Below are 21,308 nucleotides of genomic sequence, written 5' to 3' on the forward strand. Positions count from 1 at the left end.
GACAGGGACATGGCTTCTTGGCAAGAACATCATCTTGCTTCATCTGCTGAGTGCTCTCAGGAAGTGGTTAGGATTTGATGTCCAAAGGCAAAACGGATGGGTGGCTGCGGGTCAGAGCAGACACAAGGAGAAGCACTCAGCAAGCTTTCCTGAGCACCAGGACCCTCTGTGAGGACCCAGTCAGCTGCATGCATTGATGAATCCTGCTGGGATCCAGTCTGCCCTGGGTGACCTCGAAGCCTCGGCCAGGGGCCCAGACCATGTTCTCCTTACATGCCCACCTGTTCAAACAGGACTTCACCAGGACTACTGAAACACCCAAAAGGTTCCCACTGAGGAGTCTGTTTCCCTGTTTCCCGTGGATGTTTTTATTCCTTGCAACAGTTCAGGTCAATTGCTGGCCATATTCCTGCCCTTTCTCAGCCTTCTAACTGGGACATGGTTGATGGGGAAGGGAGGGCAGGAAGGAGCCTATTAAAGATGGAAAATAAATCACTGGTTTACAATGTTAAATGATTATTTTGCCATTCCTTTTCTAAAACGTGATGACTCTACCTTGAACGGAAACTCCTTGGTGATGTGACTCTAACGGTGTAGTGATCCTTTGGAAACACTGAAAATAAAAATGTGAATGCTGTTAGCACAGAGAAAGAGCCCTTGTGGAAGGGGCTCTAAGCCTGGGGGTCAGCTCTCTACTGGGATCTAGAAGAGAAAGTTTGCAGTGCATGTCCTGCCTCCTGTTTCTATCTTGTGTGGCCTCCTTATCTCACAGATTCTTGGCTTATCTTCTAAGTTCAGAAGAGGGAAAAAAAAAGTATAAAAATACCTGTTTGAAATTTGCCTTGTGGTTGATACTCATGTATGGAGATCAAATGCAGGAGCGTGTGGCCCTCCAAATGTCATCATATTCTTGGAGGTTTTGCACCCTGGGCTAGAGCAAGGGCTGCCCAGAGCCCCGCACAGAGGTGAGCTGCTCCTGGGATGCTAACCGGGAGCCTCCTCCAGCCCATACGCTGTCACAGCCTGAATGACTTTCATCCCCGGAGTATCCCTGGGAACCAAGAGCATGACTGCTGCCAGTGGCTTGGGGCTGTGGGTCTGGTTTTCCCATCAACACACCAAGCTGGCAGCAAGGATCCAGGATGGAGAGGAAAGGAGAGAGGCAGACCCTCTCATCTGCCGCAGGGGCCATCAGCTCTCTTCACAGACGCAGTCAGGCCCAGGAAAGCCGCAGCCGGCAAGCAGATAGCACTCACTAAGACCTCACACAGTCAGATGCAGGCTCTTGACTAGAAATGAGAGCTGTTGGTTTTTGTCCCAGTGAGGAATAAAGCCAGTGTTGTAAGAGCAATTTTTTTTTTGAAAGCACCGTGTAGCGTTGAAAATATAATTTAGAGACAAGAGACTGAAAACTGCTTCGTTATCACTCGCAGCCCATTCTGCTGTTCCCACAGGCGCTGTCAATGTAAGGGGCACAGGCTTCAGAATCAGGCCAACCCTGCACTCTCGGTTCCCTACGCGTGAGCAGGGGGCTAGTACCTTAGGCAAGTGACTCAAGTCACTTCTCGGTCCTAGTTTCCGCCTCTGTAAGATGGGGGTGATAATTCAAACCTCCTGCGGAGGTGAGGTCCACACAGCATTCAGGGAGGGCCCTGCAGAGTGAGTGCATGATGAAGGGGGGGATTATCACTAGCCCCTGTAATGTTGCACGTGTGATCTCACAGGAGGGGGAAGCCATGGACAAGTGACCCTCTGCCGTTCCAGCGGAGATGCCCGGGGCCCACCGAAGACAGTGGGGGAGTGAAGGAGAGATGCCCAGCGCGTCACATGTGTGATGCATCTGGTGACCCTTGGAGGACCTCTTGTTCTCCTGGGCTCTGCTGTCTCTGTTGGGAGCATGGAGACAGAATCCTCTCTGCATCCCGTTTCCCAGGCAACGGCAGGGCAGAGAGAGACATGCTTATCAACACAGGCCCACCACAGTGTTACGGGAAAATGAATGTCTGGCCCAATGCCTGCGATCCACCCCTGGCGACTGTGAAGCTGTCCTCCTCTCAGATGGAAGCCTCACGTTGGTGGCAATGATGCGGCAACCTGAATGAGATCACATCTGCCTGGAGCTGGCCAGGACCCCTCACTCCCGGCTCCCTGCGGGCCCCCGCGGGGGGTCTGGCCTGATGAGGAGGAGCTCTGGTGGGTGGTGCCCCCAGCGAGGTACCTGGGGCTGGGTCCTAGCAGAATGGGAGGTGGCCTCTCCCTCTGGCAACAGAATCAGCGAGTGGGCCTTTGGCTCCTAGGGCCGTATTGCACCAGAAGCTCCGTGTTCCCTGAATCTGGAGCAGAACAATTAAAGATCTGAAAAGGAGAGAAGGCATGACAGTGACTCTCCATCCATATTCAAAATTTCAAATACCCTGGAAGCATGAGCCAGAGCTCCTTCCAAGTCACATTGCCCTCTGACACCTTCATGAAGGTTCTTCCCGAAGCCCAGCCATGAACATCCTTTGCTGAAAGAAAACCGAGTGGAACTGGGGGGCTGAAGACTCACAAAAGCCAGCCGGGCCCACACCTCGCACGGCTCCCATCTTTTCTGGGAGACTCCATCCTGAGCTGCTTTTTTGCTCTGGCTGCAGCCAGCTGCCTGAAGCTGTCCTCCCTTATGAACAGTTTGAGTTCTTTTTTTTTTTTTTTTAATTTATTTATTCGACAGAGATAGAGACAGCCAGTGAGAGAGAGAACACAAGCAGGGGGAGTAGGAGAGGAAGAAGCAGGCTCATAGCAGAAGAGCCTGATGTGGGGCTCAATCCCAGAACGCCGGGATCACGCCCTGAGCCGAAGGCAGACGCTTAACCGCTGTGCCACCCAGGCGCCCCAACAGTTTGAGTTCTAATCAGTGTTCCCACAGCCAGTGAAGCCAGAGGGAAACCCGAGGGTGCAGGAGGGGGACTGGTGTTCTTGAGGACTAGAATATCCTTGCACACTCAGGAAAATTGTAAAGAAGGAAACTCGGGAGCATACAGACATGCCCAGGAGTTCACACAAATGTGCACACTCAATGTTGGTCAGTCCTGCTCCGTATTTTTTTCTCAGGATCCATCTTCAAGCTTCCAAAGTCCTTCAGCCTTGGCTTTCTCCTATCCCACGAAAAATAAGTCAGGGAACTACAGTGGACGATTTTTTATTTTGGCCTATGGAAAATTGTGAAAGGGATTGGAAGGAGGAAAGTAGACAGCCAGAGAGGAAGTGTGTGCCAAAAATAATAGTATGAGTCAGCATCATCGGGCTGGAGAGAAAGCCTGCAGATTTGTGGGTGGAGTGATCACGAGGAGGCCTTGGGTGCAAGGTCCTAAGCTACGATGGTGGCTGTCAGTTCACTCTCTGCAGCACCCAAATCTCAGACACCCCATGTACCCCACCTTCCATCATCGTTAGCATTACTAGGGTTATAGTGAATCTTCTAGAACATGCTCCGTGAACACAGGAGACTGAAGGATCCATTAGTGTGCCTGATCAGAACTGGGCCCAGTACATGTGGCTGCAGCCTCAGCTGCTTTGATGTGGTGCATTAGCAGACCCCCGAACCAGCTTCCTTTATGAGGGGCAACTATGTTCCTCGGACAAGGAACCCCAGATTTCTAAACCTGGCTCCTGGCCAGGTAACTAGGTAGTCTAGCCTGAGGGTCAGATTACCCAGTTTAGCGCCATTCCTGCCATACCTGGCTGGGCAAGATACTTGATCAGTTTCTTCATCTGTGAAATGGGACATGACTACCCACCTATCAGTCAGGACTACTGAGGTGTAGCAGTAGACCCCAAATGTCGCTAACTAAAGGGAGAAAAGGAACTGAATGGAAACGTTCTCGGGAGCTCAGGTTAGAGAATGAGGGTCCAAAACAGACAGGAACCTAGGCATCCTGGAGGATCACAGGGGACAGGACACTCAGCAGTCCTGCTGGGGAATGAGTGAGTGCCAATGTTTCTTCTTGAAAATACTGTTCACTCTCCCAATTCCAGAGAGTTTGGCTGGCTTTGCTTGGCTCATATGCTTGCTCTTTGGCCAGGGAAGGCTGGGCTGGCACCCTGACAATTCTGCCACTGTATCCAAAGAGGTGAAAGGAGTGGCCCCAAATGAAACTGGGGTGCTGCCACCAAGAAAGGGAAGGGAACCCTAAGCAGCCCAAATCCAAGCAGGGTCCACAATGCCCACCTGACAGGGCTACTGTGAGGGTTAAATGAGATGACACAGGGAATATAAAGTGTCTGACACGGAAGCTGACAGGCTGCACGAAATGTCAGTGATTATGAATATAATCACCATCACTTCTTCTCATGGGGAGGGCACCAGCAGGCCTGACTTTTACATTCATATCGGGCCTGGTCTAATGATGTACTTCCAGAATCAGTACATGCACTGGTCTGTTTGTATTAAGCTCATTAGCTCAGAGAGCAATGACCAAGGAGCAAAAGGGCAGATTAATTGGAACACATAAAGTAGGCCGGGGTGGGGGGTGGCATGGGGAGTAAGAAGCAAGGGAGTTCTGAAGAGGCAGAATAAGGAAACGGATCTAATCATGTCCTTGTGTATGTGCGGGGGGACCCACAGATTTTGAGCCGAGGAGGTCTGGACAGGAATCCAGATGCTGTTATTCCTAACTCTGTCCCTGGACAAATCTGTTTCCTCACCTTTAAATCAAGATTAACAATGTGTACGTACCTCACAGGATTTATGAAATGCACTGTAAATGGCCAAATATGTCTTCCCATGTATGGGAGTAATGAGACTTGGGATAAAAGCCATGAACTACAGGGGCGCCTGGGTGGCACAGCGGTTAAGCATCTGCCTTCGGCTCAGGGCGTGATCCCGGCGTTATGGGATCGAGCCCCACATCAGGCTCCTCTGCTATGAGCCTGCTTCTTCCTCTCCCGCTCCCCCTGTTTGTGTTCCCTCTCTCGCTGGCTGTCTCTATCTCTGTCGAATAAATAAATAAAATCTTTAAAAAAAAAAAAAAAGCCATGAACTACAGTATCACCGCTTTACCCACAAATCTTACTTACCATTAAGTTCCCATTCAGATATAACTGAAGTAGAATGACCCTAATCTAGGTTTTGCCTCGGCACTCCTTTTAGAGTCTGGAGGTGTTGGCATGAGTGTTTCCTTTTCCAGTGCTTCTGTGCCCTTGATGGGCTTACATCGTATGCGCGAGGATGAAGTGTGCTGGCAGGAGGCAGCAGTGGGAAGGGCAATTCACACATTAATGGTGGGAGCATAAATCAGTAAGCACCTTCTTGACCAACACTCGGCTATATTTGGGCGCCTGGCTCCGTTGGTGGAGCGTGTGACTCTTGATCTCGGAGTTGTGAGTTTGAGCCCCATGTTGGGTGTAGAGATTACTTAAAAATTTTTAAGTCTTTTAAAAAAACTTGGCAGTATTTATTAAAACACTAAACAGTCTCATTCTTGGACCAGTATTTTTACTTCAAAGAATTTATCCTGTTGTAGAAACAGAAAATGTACATGGAAGTAAGAGCATTCCATGCACCTTGCTGCTGCTGCTTCTCCTTCTGCCTCTTCCCCTTCCTCCCCCCTCCTCCTCCTCTCCATGCCCAGTGTGGAGCCTAACTCAGGGCTTGAACTCACGACCCTGAGATCAAGACCTGAGCTGAGACCATGAGTCAGACACTTAACCAACTGAGCCACCCAGGCCCCCCAGATCACCTTGCTCTGGAGGACTCCCTCACTATATAAATTTCGATGGGATCAGGGCAGTCTCCTACTGCAGAAGGTGAAGGGGCCAGACATGCCCTTCTTCTCCCTGCTTCAGGGCAATGAAGTGTGACCTTGGGACCTACTCCCCGGCTCCCCTGCCCTCTGAAAATTCCCATCTCAAACTCAGAGTCAGAGTCCTGGGGAAGCGTCCCCAAGAAACCTCCCAGCCAGCTGCTCTTGTAACAACCTTGGCCACACTCCCTGTGGCCTGCCTTCCCTTGATTTCTAAAGCTGGTTCTTCAGCCTCCCTGTCCATGTCAGCAGCTAGCTGATGTCCTTTGCTGCTTAAGTGATCCAGAATGACCTGGCCTGCCAAATGAGACATGCACCATGTCCCTAGCCAGGGGAGGGTAGACAAATTACGTACACCCATACAGTGAAAACCCTGGATGGTCCGTCTCCAGGCGCTGACATGTCATTAAATTAAATAAGCAAGTGGGAGACTCGAACGTATATAACAATCCATTACAACATGGAATATGTTAGTATGTCATAGAGAAAAGCAGCCGGGAGCCTAATACACCAAGCTGTTGACAGTGATTATCTCAGAGAGCAGAGAATTTTAGAGAAGTCTTTCTATGTCATGAACTCTTTTTTTACTCTTGTCATGTTTGAGCTTCCGTTATTTTGCATTCGGTTTGTGACCAGAAAAAATGATGCCGTTTTCTTAAAAGTAGATGATGGCTGCATCATAAGCAAAACGTGCACTCCTGAAGACCTCAAATAACTTAAAAACTCACACAAGCGAAGACTCCTGACAAAGAACAGCAGGAATTTCCATTATCAGCTAAAGTGGTGTCCCTGTCTGTCAACAGCAGAAACAGTTTGCCGTGGACTCCAGCCCTCTGGCTTTGACCTTATGGGTTCTTTAAAGAGACGCCTGATGAACTGATGCATTTTATTTCACACTGCTTCAAATTTACAGAATACAAATGTGCATAAAGTAATAAGCCCATGAACCACAGACGTGGCGGTTCCTCTGCCGGGACTGACTTACCCGGTGAGGACATGGTCTCGCAGAAAGAGCCACGAAGTGAAAACTGACTCATCTAGAGCTGCCTCTTCCCTGATGATGGAAAGTGAAGATAATTCACCTCAGCCCTCCTGTCTCTCCCCTGCCTACGAGGGGAACAGATGTGTCCAGTCCATGAGCCGAGGTTCTGCCACGTGGGTGACGTCTCACCAACTCCTGATACGCGGCTTTGCACTGAGATGTTCAATCAGCAGGGAAGGGGTGCAAGCCTCCGCTGAGGCTTGGCGAGTCCACAGCTCTGGCTTAGCGGGGTGCTGTGGTCATTGATACAGCATCCCGAGTGCGGGGGAAGGCCCTCTGGACAGATAACCAGAGCTCCCTTTGAGGCAGGAGCTCTAGAAGAGTCTGTAAAGAGGATATAACTGCTCGTGCTGGGGTGCTCAGCAGGGACTGTGGCCAGCCTGAGTGTGGTGGGACCTCACTAGCGGTTTCGTGGCTGACATCTCTTTGAAAACCCGGAAGCCTTCTTTGACTGCAAAATCCCATGCCAGGTTAGATACGTACTCAGTCAGCTTTTCACTCTGTCCGGTGGCTGCCGAGCTTGCTTGCCCTAAGCAGAAGTGAAGAACGACAGTGATTCTCCCGAACAAGCCTTCATGATAATGCTGTTAGCAGCTACCGCCATTTGCTGTACCAGACACGATGCTGAGTGCTCTGCGTGTAGGACTATAGCTCATTGAATTCCCGAAGCACGAGGACAGTTTTATTCCCCGCTTCTCGAACAAGGATCTGGGTCTTCGAGAGGAGGCGTGCCCACGCTTACATCAGTGGGCTGGGAGCCAGGAGTCAGGCTCCGCTGGACTGCCCCCTGCTCGTCACCTCCAAAGAAACTATATGAAATCAGGAAGACCCCAGGTCGCTTCTGCTGTTGCCGGTGGGCCACAGAGAGCCCTGCACTACCCTGAACTGTTCCCGCTGCAAAACTGGTAACATGGTCCCTGGAAACCGGATTAGTGGCTGGGCTCTGGACACTGCTCCGCACAGATCAGTGTCAGCGCCATATTACTCACTCCAATTTACACGCTCACTGCTCTCTTCTTTTTTAAATACGTGCATCGAGACATTTTTTTGAGAAGGATTTTTGAACGTAAACTTTTTAAAGATGTATTTATTTCAGAGAGAGAGCACGCGTGTGCATGTATTCTAGCGCATGCATGCACGGTGCGGGGAACAGAGGGAGAGGGGAAGCAGACCCCTGCTGAGCAGGGAGTCCACTGGGGCTCCAGCCCACAACCCCAAGATCACCACCTGAGACGAAACCCAGAGTCGGACACTCAACTGACTGAGCCACCCAGGCGCCCCTTAATGTAAATTTTTTAAAAATTGAGGTATAGTGTATATACACCCTCTGTATGAAAGTGTACAACTCTGTGAGTTTTGTCAGGTAACCAGCACTGTCACCAAGATAGAGAATATGCCCTTCATGCCCAAATTTCCATGGTGTCCCTTTGTACTCAATCCTTTGCCCCAGCCCCTGGCAACACTAATCTAATTCTTTTCTTTTCTTTTTTTTAAATCTTTTTTTGGATTTCTATTTCTATAGCTGGTCTTTCCTGGAATGTCACATAATATATACATCATAGGGTGTGCAGTCTTTCAGCATGGCTTTTGGCATTTGGTGGACCGCATCTGAGATCCAACCATGGAGTGTGTGTATGGTCTCCTTATCGTGAGCTTCTTTACAGCCAGCTGCTCTAGGTTATTTTTAGCCTTTCCATATTCTAAAGAGACTGTGTTTTCCTCGTTCTCTCTGTATCAATAAATGGATCTTTGCAGAGGCCTGCTTTTCTCCTGGCCCCTGCCGTGGTCAGTTTCCCACAAGAACCATTTTCATGCAGCTTTGGTGTTAAAGACACTATGCTATTCCTTACAAATGAGGAACCAGATCCATCTGCTACACAGCAGGGAATGCAGGCCACTCAACAAGTCTTTACTCAGCACCTGCTCGGTGCTGGGTATGGAGCCAGCCCCCCCCCCTGGGGGGACGGTCGGGAACCAGACAGCCCCCTTCCCAGAGTCACATGCGTATTGAAGGCAGAAGAGCACAAGAGAAGCAGGAAGCCACTCGTGTGGCACACGGGGTCTTGGAAACTGTCACGTGGTGTCCCGATAGCCAATCGGGAACAATCCAATGGGGTTTACGCGTGTAGAGCAGAATGGCTAATTCAAAATCCACTCAGCCTACCCCCAGCACATGAGCAGAATCCAGTGAGAACACAGTGGTCTCCTAGAAAACGTCTACAGGCAGTCAGGCCTGCTTGGCACCTGACGGACCCAGCAGCCCTCTGCTTAATTAAATATTTCTGGTTAGCTTTCATTGCAAAGCCCTAACACAAATTGGGAAAGGGTGGTTAGAGCTAATCCTGTCTGGAGGAAGAGAAAATATGGTTTCCAAGAATTCCTGCTTATTGAGACCTCTATCACCAGATCAGGGAGGGTTAAACTGGAAATCCTCTGGATGCTGATTTTTCTCCGGACACTGTTCTGCTCACAACTTTGTATTTTGCTAGTACTACTCTGCACAGTACCTGGCTTACTAGAGGTTTGGGTACTTGTGAATGAATGATCAATTCCCGACTGCAACGGCCTTTCTCGTTAGAATACGGGAACCTGGCTGAGGTCCACATGCTGCCAAGCTTGGGGTGTCGACGACCTCAAAGCTAAGACATTCCTGCAGTACTACCAAACCCACTGCTGGGTTTCTTTCTACTCACGTTTCATTTTCATTTTTCATTCTGGAGAATTTCAAAGATGCACAAATATGGAGCAAAGAGTATAATGAATCTGCAGGTGTCTCTCAGTCAGCTTCAGCAATCATCAGAGCACAGCCAGTCTTGTTTCATTCTCTGTCACCCCCACCCTCACTGCCCTGGGTTTTTCTGAAGTTAATCCCAAACGTCGCATCATTCCATCTATGAATACCTCATTTATGTCTAATAACAAAGACTTAAAGACACACAATACCATCATCACGCTTAAAAATGCCTCCTTAATGTCATCAGCTGTCCAGACTGTCCAGTGAGAATTCAAATTTCACTAACTCATAAAATTTTTTTTTTATAATTTGTTTTTTCAAATAGGGCTCTAACGATCCAAACGCTATAATGGCTGATGTGTCTTTTAAATCCCCTCCCCCTTTTTTAAAGATTTAATTTATTTATTTATTTTACAGAGAGAGAGAAAGAGCCAGAAAAGAAGGAGGAGGAGCTGGGGGGAGGGGAGGAAGAGGGAGAGAGAGAATCTGAAGCAGACTCCCCACTGAGCGTGGAGCCCTATGTGGTACTTGGTACTCGATCTCATGACCCTGAGATCATGACCTAAGCTGAAACCAAGAGTCAGATGCTGGACGCTCAACCAACTGAGCCACCCAGATGCCGTTTGTCCCTTTTGATCTGTAGGTTTCATTTTCATCTTTTCTCTGCCCCCCTGACATTCATTTGTTGAAGAATCTGTGAAGTGTCCCTAAAATCTGGACTTGGTAAGCGGCTGTGCCCCAGGGGTCCTGTTTCACGTGCCCCTCTGAACCCTCTGCTTCCTGTGAGTTGGTAGGCAGCACTAGAGACTCGGTCAGATCCAGGTCTGACTCTTGGGAGAAGCACCAGGAGGTACGTGATGTCTGGCTGTCTCGCTCTTGCTGATGGTAGCACTGTTGCTGCTTGTTTTCCAGATCCATTCATGTATTAAGGGTGGAAAATTGGTGATCTGTTAATTCTGTCATTTTGTCTGGGATGCTTCCCTAGAGAGAAGCTTTCACTCATCAGTTACTCGGTTAGCTTGACACAGAACTTGTATCATGAAAGGCAGGATAAATCCTTGATTTTTTTCCCCTTTATTTATCAATTTTTAGAATAATGGGTTGCTTCCCTGGTGTCCTCCAAAGCCACCAATGAGATTTTGACTCTGTTTTAGTGTTGCTCTTTACTCACGGACGTAAACACACTTGATGGGTTCCCACCCATTTCAGTTTCATCCTTACTGGTGCTCAATAGATCCTGTCATTAGCAAGTGGGGCCCTCTTCAAGCTGGCTCCTAAGTGCGGTAGATATGACCCCAGTCATCTTCAACACCTCCCCTGCTTACTGGTACCATAAGGTGCACCAGGCTCACCTGCAGACGTCCTGCCCTCGACCTGAACACAGCCACTTCTCTAAGAAGTCCCAGCTCCTTTTGGTGGGAATGGAATTTAGAGATGGTGACATGGGAAAAACTGGGAGTACATAATGCTACTGGGATACCCACCATTTCTAGGACTTTCTGGCAGGTTCTATGTGCTTTCGTTCTGCCTGTCTTCCTTTCCACATAGGAAGCAAACTGTAATCTGCCTTCTATCTCCTTAACTAATTTAGGATACAGATTACTTCATTTGCTATCCCATAAGATTTAGAATTAAAACTAATAAGATTGTGCCATACCCTCATATACATATATGTAAATACTCTATAGGTGATATGTTCATTTATATATACATATCTGACTCAACTGTCAACACTTCACTTTTCTTCCCAGAAGTTCAGATGCACAAGATACAACGTAGAACTAACTTCCAGCTGGTTCGATAAAGCATTTTCTCATGTATGTAAATGCACCATCTAAGAAAACAGAATCTTTTTTCTCCTCCAGCAGTCCTCCTACTGGGCAATTTGGCAACATCTATAAAATTTTTAAATGCACCTATTTTTAACTTAGCAATTCTAACTCTGGGAATTTATCCTTCAGGTATATTCACACATGTGTGAAAAAGGACATTCACCAACCAGCATTTGTGATTGCAAAAATGTGCAAACAATCCAAAAATATGTCAATAGGAGAATGGGTTAAATAAATTATACTACATCCATACAATGGAACGTACCATAGAAATCAAAAAGAATGATGTGTATCTGCACATACTCATCTGGAAAGGTCTCTATGAAATATTGTTAAGTGCAGAAAAAAACAGCAAGGAAGATATCTTATGTTGCTGTAAAGTACACCTCTGATAATCATATATGTGTGTATCCTAAGCATACACACATAACCCCTACATATATACATACACAACGATTTCATAGGAATTCTTAGGCATAAAAAAATTTAAAATCAAGGTACTAAAAATGCATGTAGGCTGATCACATTTTTATAAAATTTAAAGAGACAGAGAGGCATCTGGGTGGCTTAGTTGCTTAAGTGTCTGCCTTTGGCTTGGGTCATGATCCCAGGGTCTTGAGATCAAGCCCCAGCATCAGGCTCCTTGCTCTGCGGGGAGCCTGCTTCTCCTTCTCCTTCTGCTGCTCCCCCTGCTTGTGCTCTCTCACTCTCTCTTTGTCAAATAAATAAATAAATAAAATCTTTAAAAAAACTTAGAAGATGGATACATAGAAAAAATTGGGGGCCCATGAAAATTTAAGGGTAATATTTATCTTTGAGAAATAATACGGAGAAGAAAGGAAAATAATTTTGTATTCTTCTTTATGTGATTTAATTCTTATCATGTAGGTTTTTACTTTAATTTTTTTTGTATGTTATGTTAATAATTTTTAAAAGTTTGGGGCACGTGGGTGGCTCAGTCGGTTGAGCATCTGACTTGTGATTTAGGCTCAGGTCATAATCTCATGGGTCGTGAGATCGAGCCCCAAAGTCGGGCTCTGTTCTCAGTGAGGAGTCTGCTTGAGATTTTCTTTCTCCCTCTGCCCTTCCCTCCACTTGCACATGCTCTCTCTCTCTGTCTCTCTAATAAACAAATAACTCTTAAAAAATAATTTTTAAAAGTTTAAATATTTTAAAGAATATATATATGTGCTATTAATGACAGATGGTTAAGTTAACTGAATCTTGTAGAATTCTGGCAAATTGGTCCCTCCGAAGCCTCTGGGGCCACGGGTGGGTTTCTAGGGGGAGAAGCTGCGTGGCTGTGACTCAGACCCTCAGGCAGCATTACCTGTGAGTGAGCGACTGTAGACTCCTTGCAGGATTGCAGCCATGCGGAAAAAGGAGAAAGCCATGTAGAAGTTCCAGTTCTCAGGGGGAGGGATCGCCGAGTGATGACAGTACATTCTGAAATACTCCTCTGCGGTAGGGATTCCCAGCTGAGTGAAATCACAGTCGCGCAAACCTGAGGTGACAGAGCCATCTCTGGGCAGTTAGGGCCCCACGCTCCCCTGTGACCAGTGGGGTCTAAATTATGAAAATCACTTCCCCCCCTTGGCAGTGAGCTTCACAGCCAGTTCACAGGTCAGCTCCTTATTTCAGCAGCTCTTCTGTCCTCACAAGTCTGGGATCCCGGCATGAAGCTATTCACAAACCGGCCCTCAAAACTGGCAGTAAAGGCAGGGCACCCAGGTGGCTCAGTCGGTTAAACGTCTGTCTGCCTTTGGCTCAGGTCATGATGTCAGGGTGCTGGGATCAAGCTGTGTCTGGCTCCTGCTCGGCGGGGAGCCTGCTTCTCCCTCTGCCTCTGCCCCTCCCCCTTTGCTCGTGCTCTCTTGCTCACTCTCTCTCGAATGAATAAAGAAAATCTTAAAAAAAAATAAATTGGTAGTAAAGGAAGGAGTAAGAGGCCCCCACTTCCATCTGGACCACAGTTCAGGGTGGATGCACATTATTTTCTATCAGCCATTTGATAAAAACCGTACTGAAAGAAAAATCCTGATCCTGGGGCACCGGGGTGGCTCAGCTGGTTAAGCATCCAACTCTTGATCTCAGCTCAGGCCTTGATCTCAGTGTCGTGAGTTCAAGACCCACACGGCTCCATGCTGGGCGTGGAGCCTACTTAAAAAAAAAAAGATCCTGCCAAATTATGAAAAAAATAAGTACAACAAATAAAATTTTTTTACTGATTTGCTTCATTTGTGACCTTTTCATGGCTTAGAAGCATGTAACACATTTTGTTCCTAGGACTTTGTCCAGGAGTATACTTTATAATATAAGCAAAGTTATTCCTACAAAGATGTTCACTACTTTTTTGTGAGGGCTGGGGGGAGGTAATATAAAAGAAATCAGAAACAAATATCCAAATAGGAATTAAACTGCTTGACTAAGTTAATTCTATTCAGTAAAATCCTATTCCATGGTTAAAAAATGATGCTGTAGGGGCGCCCGGGTGGCACAGCGGTTAAGCGTCTGCCTTCGGCTCAGGGCGTGATCCCGGTGTTATGGGATCGAGCCCCACATCAGGCTCTTCCGCTATGAGCCTGCTTCTTCCTCTCCCACTCCCCCTGCTTGTGTTCCCTCTCTCACTGGCTGTCTCTATCTCTGTCAAATAAATAAATAAAATCTTAAAAAAAAAAATGATGCTGTAGAAAAAATACTTAATGGCATGAAAACATGTCCAAAATATATAATTACGTGAAAAAAGCAGGCCATAAAATCATAGAATCGCATTTTCATTTAAACAAATGTATGCATGCACACAGAAAAATGAAAATGTTGGCAACGGTCCTCTCTGAGACTATCGATGACTTTAACTTTTCCCTTTGTTATCTGCTGGCTCCAACATTTTTAAATAAACTTGTATTTTTAATTTAGAAAATTAAATAGAAATTAATTGTGTAAAAACGTAAGAGGGGTCTATGCACACATCCTTCTCACTTAACATACACCCTACACCCATCTCCCCCAGGAATGCATCCCAAGTGCATTTCCGCCCAAACCACCAGGACCTCAATTTCATGCACCCACACCAGCCATCACCGCTACCTCTCTGCCTCAGCTGCTTTGACAATGGAGCTGCCTCGTTCCCTCCTCCTTCCCCCTGAGCGGTTCCTACCTCGCAGCAGGGAACCAGGAAAACTGGATGGTAGGTAGTGAGCCAGGCAGCTGAAGGCCACATCCACAAGGGGGTCGCCTAAGGTAGAGAGCTCCCAGTCAAGGACAGCAAGCACTTCAGCCTTCTCTGGATGGAACAGCAGGTTGTCCAGCCTGAATAAGCCCCAGAAGGAATAGAGAGACCGCTCTAAGGAAACTGAGCACTGGAGTGTGTTCTGTGCTGGGTGTCTTCCATTTGCCCGTCCAAATGCACTTCCCACCCCCTTAGCCCCTCGGGGTCCCCGTCCACTAGCTCCCTTGCCCTCTGGCTCAGCTGGGCTCAGCCAATGAGGACACCAACGGGAGACAGGAAGGGGGCAGATGGCTGAGGGACGTTGTATTCCTCTCCCAGGGCCACAGTTTTGGTGAGGTAGCCCTCTCCACATAGTGATCCTTTCTGGGTTCTGGTAATTCCTCCTTCCCTGTGATAGGTTTAACACGGATCTGCAAATTCTTGGACACTCCTTCCACAAGAAGAAGAGTCTAATTCTTTGCTGCTTGAAGCAGTTGGCTTCTAACAAATATAATGCAGGTGGAAGTGATATTAAGTGACTCCAGAGCCTCGCTCAGAAAAGGGGGTCTGCTCCCAAACAGCCCTCTCTTGGAACACACATCTTTCAGCCCTGAGCCCCCAGGTAAGAAGTCCAGCTACCCAGAAGCTACTATGCTGGAGAGACCCTGTGGGGACCACAAAGAGACAGACAGAGGCCCAGGGAGCCCAGCTGTTCAGGCTTTTCTGTCCCAAGGCCAGGCATGTGAGCAACCCTCCAGGAGACTTCAGCCCCACCTGAGAGCCACCCCAGCTGAAACAAGCGATCCTGTCCCCAGACTGCAGATTCGCGAGCAAAACAACTGCTGTCGTTGTTTGTAGTCATCCAATCTGGGAGATTTTTATGTTGTCGTGGTAACTGGAGCACATGCGTGCACGTTCCAACCTGAGGGCAGTAGGACGGCCCGCCATCTTAACAGATTATCTGGCCCAAAATGTCAATAGGCCAAGGTGGAGAACCCTGCCTTAGAAGGCTACGCACAGAGAGATCCTTTGTAAAGGGTACCATCGTCAACTGTAAATCGGGCTCAGACCAGCTGCTTAATTTCCCCTTCAAGTGCCCTGCCCATCATTTTTCACATCTAGATATCCACCCGTCCTCACAGACCTGAAGTCCCCATGCACCACTGTCGTCTTCTGTTGCCTGGGAAGATGGAGTGGCAGCCATTGGATGAGCCTCTCCATCGCCGGGATGGTGCTGGTTTCTGAGGCTCGATACTGCTTAGTCCAGGTTTGCACCTGCCGTCGAATATAGTCCCCTGAGGGGAAGAGAATTCGAACACTGTAACATCCTCCAAAGGTTCCAGAAAGTAACCGAAACAGTGAAAGCCCTGGTAATGCTCCTCTGGTAACCTAGGAGTTTCTCACAGGATGCTCCTTCCACCATGGCTGGATCGGTGGGGCGTGGGCGTTGTTCCCAGCCACAAGGCCTGCAAGCCTGATCCCTGGCCCTCTCAGACATCCCACGAGCTTCCTAACAGCCTTTACAAAATCCCTTTTTGGCTAAACAACAGTGGTTGGCTAAGCACATGGACTCTGAGGCCAGACTGCCTGGGTGTGACTCCCAGCTCTGCCATTCTCTATCTTTGTGTCTCAGACAGATCACTTAACCTCTCCATACCGTGGTTTTTCTTTGTCAACGAGATGGTCCTCAGAGAGTTGTTGGGAGGATAAAACATGGAAAGCCCTGGAGACATTCCTGGCATGTGTAAGTACTACATGCGTATTTGCTATCTTTATTCAGTTGTTTGCTAAGAAACCCAAGAGATACCACCATTGAGGAACTTGTAGGTTACATCTGGGACTGGACACTGGAAGGAGTTCTGGAGTCAACTCGGCTCAGTCAAGGTCTTCAACTGACTTAACCTCTCCGAGCCTCCCTTGCTTCTTCTGTATGAACGTACTGACACCTAAATTCCCCAGGACTGTTGTGAAGGCTAACCGAAATCCATACGTAACAGGCCAAATACTGAGCTGCACAGAAGGCCGCTCAATGAATGGTGGCCATTATCATTGTCCTGATTATTGTCAACTGACAATTATTAATTGTCACTATTAATATAATTAATAAACATGTCAGGCCCTCATCCCTCATCTGAGAGACAAATGGTCCCCAGAAGCTGAAGGATTTGAAGACAAGGATTGAGAGATCCAGCTCCTTCTGTGGAGTCCACCTCACAGCTGGAGCATCCAGACACCTGCTCTTTGGAAGATCTGGTTGGGCCATGAGAAGTGGAGATCGAAGTCCACAGGAATGTAATCCAAAACAAATCAAGCCTTTAGGAGTAGCTTCTAGTTTTCAGAATTACAGGAAACAGAAGACGGAAGTAAATAAAACCATAGGAAATAATCAAGACAAATATATAAGACAACTGACTTGGTCTGTTAAAAATTTCATTGAAAAAAAGAGGTGGGGGGGACTGTTCTAGATTCCTTAATCAGATCCCAATTTAGGGGGGGAAAAACTCATTTATAAAAAATTTAAAGGGAAGGGACGCCTGGGTGGCTCAGTTGGTTAAGCATCTGACTCTTGGTCTCGGCTCCAGTCACAAGCCCCACATCGGGTTCCATGCTCAGTGCAGAGTCTGCTTGAGATTCTTTCTCTCCTTCTGCCCCTCCCCCTTCTCTCTCTTTCTCTCTCTCTAAATAAATCATTTTAAAAAAAGATATAAGTGGATAATTGATGAAATGTATCTGAATATTGACTAGGTTTTAAATATTCAAGGAAAATTGTAAATTTTCTTAGATGTGATAATAGCATTGGGAAATGTCCTTATTTTTAGAAAAATGGATACAGAAGTATTTAGGAGTCAAGTGTTGGGGTCTCTTCAACTTCGTTAAATATATATATATATATATATATATATATATATAAAAAGAGAGACATATATATATATATTTATATATATTATACATAATATATGAGCTCAGATCGTGAGCTCAGGGTTGTGAGATCGAGCCCCACGTCCAACTCCGTGCTCAGTGTAGAGTCTGCTTGTCCCTCTGCCTCTGCTCTTCCCCTCTCTTTCTCAAATAAATAAATACATAAAATCTTAAAAAAAAAAAAAAAAGGAAAATCTCCTATATGGATTTGGGACCTCCCACCTCAAACACACCAACTAGTGCTGCACACATTTCCTTCTCACGGGAAGCAGACGCAACAGCCCCTGTGTCTGGCTCTGTTGGCCACTGGTCTCTATCAAGCCTGCCAAGGCACTGAAACATCCTTCCTCCAACAACTGCCCCTCTGGGATAAGAAAAGAGGATGATGTGCTCCCTGCAGGTCGCTGGTGTTAGAAAGGTTCTTTGTGGTAATCGGACGTACCTAAAGGATCTTTGTCAAAAGTCCTTCTTACTTAGAAATCATGTTTGTGTGCAATCTCTCTCTCTCTCTCTCTTTTTAAACAGATGTAAATGTGTACTCTTTAACAGATAATACATTCACATGCCTTGGAATAAAGCGACAGAAGGGCATACAGTAGTCTTTCTCCCACCCTCTGCCAGCCACTCAGCTCTTTTTCCCCAAAGGAAACCCACGTCACCAATTTCTTGGAGATATTCATGTGTGCAAGCAAATATTTAAATATATTTGAATATGTAAATTTATTCAAATATGCCACCCCTTTGCACAAATGGTAGTATCTATTTATAGCCAGTGCCCTGCCCAGCAGCTGGATTCCTGACACTACCAGAGAAATTGCAGGTTTCTTGAAAATGAAGCTCTAATGTCTCTGTAGCTGGACCAGTGAACCTGAAGCATGATGAGGCTGCTTTATGCTATCAGGCTCAAAACACAGCCAATGGCCCGGGATGCTAGCCCTTGGGTCACATGAAATCACCTCAGATTTCTGCTTGGTCCCTTTGTGCTAAAAGGTCGGTGGAAAAAGCATCAAAACAGTCTACTCTAAAAGTAAAAGGCAAAGGGTCAGACAGCACATGGGAGAGACTTCGTAAGCTGTTGTCTCTCCAGGGCAGGATGTCACACTGCCCATCCTGCATCTGCCTGAGGCTTTATCTTCATTCAGAGCACTGGGAGAGCCACCACCTGTGAGGGACGCAGCGCAGGACTCTTTTTTTAAAGATTTTATTTATTTATTTATTTGACAGAGAGACAGCCAGCGAGAGAGGGAACACAAGCAGGGGGAGTGGGAGAGGAAGAAGCAGGCCCATAGCGGAGGAGCCCGATGTGGGGCTCGATCCCATAACACCGGGATCACGCCCTGAGCCGAAGGCAGACGCTTAACCGCTGTGCCACCCAGGCGCCCCAGGACTTTTTTTTTTTTTTAACCCAACCTTTACTATTGAGAAAACTATGACAAAGTAAGGTGACTTTGCCCAAGGTTCCTAACAAATTAGCATCCAACTTCTGCTCCAATCCTCTTTCCATCTTGAAACAATGGATCCATATGGACAATATGTGTTGTCTTTGCCTACTGGCCCTTTTCCTGGTGACTAGGGCTGCCAGATAAAATACAGGATACCCAGTTAAATGTGAATTTTAGATAAACAACAAATAAAATTTTACTTGAGGTGGAGGGGAACCCACACTGAGCTGGTATCTCTAGTCAACAGGTTAGAATATGGGGGGGATGGTATGGATCTGGCTGTACTCGGAAGGGGTGGGGAGAACCCCCTCAATTTGGGCTGGGAAGTCAGCAAACTTTCTCTGTTGTAACAAAGTGTTTCAAACTGACTACTTGTGGGGACTCAGCTCATGTGCCTGTGGAGAGGTGGAACTTTAGGTGACGTGGCAGAAATGGCAGGAAGTTGATGTACATGGAAGACATACGACAGCCTCTGATATGGTCCTATAGAAAACATGTTTTGGTTGAAAGCAGACAAAGAAGAAAATACAGCTTAGCTGGGAGATACTTTTTGACTACAGCCAAGAATACATACTGGTGAAGAGTCAAATACTCTTGAACTTTCCAGGGCAGAAAAAGGGAAATTCTTTGGCTTGTGCTAAAGTTTGTGTATGGAGACAGTGGTGACAGTGATTTTAAAATTGTGTCTGTCAGATTTATAGAATGCTACACTTCAATATACCTGACTTAAAGAAAGAAAGAAAGAAAGAAAGAAAGAAAGAAAGAAAGAAAGAAAAGAAAAGAAAAGAAAAGAAAGAAGGAAGGAAGGAAGGAAGGAAGGAAGGAAGGAAGGAAGGAAGAAAGAAAGATGAAAAGAAAGAAAGAAAGGGGGCGCCTGGGTGGCACAACGGTTGAGCGTCTGCCTTCGGCTCAGGGCGTGATCCTGGCGTTATGGGATCGAGCCCCACATCAGGCTCCTCCGCTGTGAGTCTGCTTCTTCCTCTCCCACTCCCCCTGCTTGTGTTCCCTCTCTCGCTGGCTGTCTCTATCTCTGTCGAATAAATAAATAAAATCTTTAAAAAGAAAGAAAGAAAGAAAGAAAGAAAGAAAGAAAGAAAGAAAGAAAGAAAGAAAGAAAGAAAGAAAGAAAACCTAACAATAACAAGGAGGATAAGGAACAACTGTAACTCTTAGATAGTAAAAAACAAGCAGAAACAAATTCTACAATGAAGATACCTTGGCATAATGGCATTTTAAAAGTCTGTCCCTATTGAAAAGAATATTTAGGGGAAAGAGTAAAAAACAGAAGAAGGTATCTTAAATACTCTTGGCCAGTACCAGAAAAAATAAAGATTGAAATGGTCCAGCAAGATCAAAGTTGAAGGGAAGAGAGATTCTGTAGGCCATGAAGGGACGTATCCAAGGATAATATATCTAGGTAAATTGACACCTCCATTAAAATGAAACTGGATTACCAAGTAGGGGGCTAAGAAGCCCACCTCAAATTTAGCAAATACCGAGTGTATTAACACCCTGACATCATGCAAATCCTGAAAACAGGGGCACCAGTGAGGAACCCGTCAGCACAAAAGACAAAATGGCCTTGTGCTCACCGTGTTTCCCGTAGTCTTCTAGGCCTGCAGCCTTGAGGTCCACACTGTGAATTTTGCACAAGACTCTGTTCATGGCAGTGTATATGGCCCGCCTCTGGCTGGGCTCCAAGCCTGGAAGAGAGGGGTCTCTGTAGATGAGGCCTGGGCAGTACTCCGTCAGATAGAAGGGGGTGCCGATGACCCTGGGAAGGACACAGACAGGGGGCTTCAGGGGGCCAGATCAATATGGCAAGCTGTTAGTCATGGAATTTTTTTTTAAAGATTATTTTAGAGAGCACGTGCGTGTGAGAGAGAATGGGGAGGGGCAGAGGGAGAGGAAGAGAGAGAATCCTCAAGCAGACTCCTCACTGAACGTGGAGCCCAACATGGACCCTGAGATCATGACCTGCGCCTAAAAGAGCCAGCTGCTCAATGGACTGAGCCACTCAGGTGCCCTGACATTCTCTTTCTAACTGTCCTATCTGTTCACTCTAAGTACTGGGGAAGGAGTTCAGACCCAGATTGCTAGACAATTCCTTTCCTTTGCACATAAGCACAGAGTGTTACAAGTACCCCATCCCCAAACCAATCCACTCACACAGCCCCGTCTATACTTTTTTGCCAGCATGTCTCTCTTCTGTTTGGTCCACTCGTGAAGCGACGGGAATGGAGTTTAACTGTGATAATGGAGGAAAGCAGCATGTTGAGAGGGGGACTTTGGAGCCATACAGAACTAGGTTTAAATCCCACCTCTGCCCCTTCCTAGCAGTGTGATTGTGA

General features: G+C 46.9%; 1 protein-coding gene and 1 long non-coding RNA gene across 8 annotated transcripts in view; both read right to left on the bottom strand.

Annotated features, from left to right (window-relative positions):
• Positions 1–3: 3 nt before the first annotated feature.
• LOC103661234 lies at positions 4–2,350 on the bottom strand. The gene is made up of 3 exons (XR_005831742.1): positions 2,219–2,350; positions 556–613; positions 4–104 (listed from the first exon to the last, which is right to left on the bottom strand). It is a non-coding gene; the product is annotated as an uncharacterized LOC103661234 (long non-coding RNA).
• Positions 2,351–6,652: 4,302 nt separating this feature from the next.
• The window catches only part of ACAD10 (acyl-CoA dehydrogenase family member 10), a 37,851-nt gene continuing 23,195 nt past the window's right edge, over positions 6,653–21,308 (bottom strand). For 6 of the 7 annotated variants that reach the window (XM_040619917.1, XM_008688889.2, XM_008688891.2 and 3 more), the window contains 4 exons: positions 15,741–15,891; positions 14,546–14,697; positions 12,719–12,892; positions 6,653–7,351 (listed from right to left, as the gene is read on the bottom strand). In XM_040619917.1, coding sequence (XP_040475851.1) covers positions 7,182–7,351; positions 12,719–12,892; positions 14,546–14,697; positions 15,741–15,891 — 647 coding nt within the window. In that variant the 3' untranslated portion in view covers positions 6,653–7,181. The remainder of the gene's footprint in view (positions 7,352–12,718; positions 12,893–14,545; positions 14,698–15,740; positions 15,892–21,308) is intronic. The other variant, XM_040619919.1, reaches the window with a different exon arrangement.

The sequence above is a fragment of the Ursus maritimus genome, unplaced genomic scaffold (genome assembly GCF_017311325.1).
Source record: "Ursus maritimus isolate PB19 unplaced genomic scaffold, ASM1731132v1 scaffold_33, whole genome shotgun sequence".
In the NCBI taxonomy this organism is placed as follows: domain Eukaryota; kingdom Metazoa; phylum Chordata; class Mammalia; order Carnivora; family Ursidae; genus Ursus; species Ursus maritimus.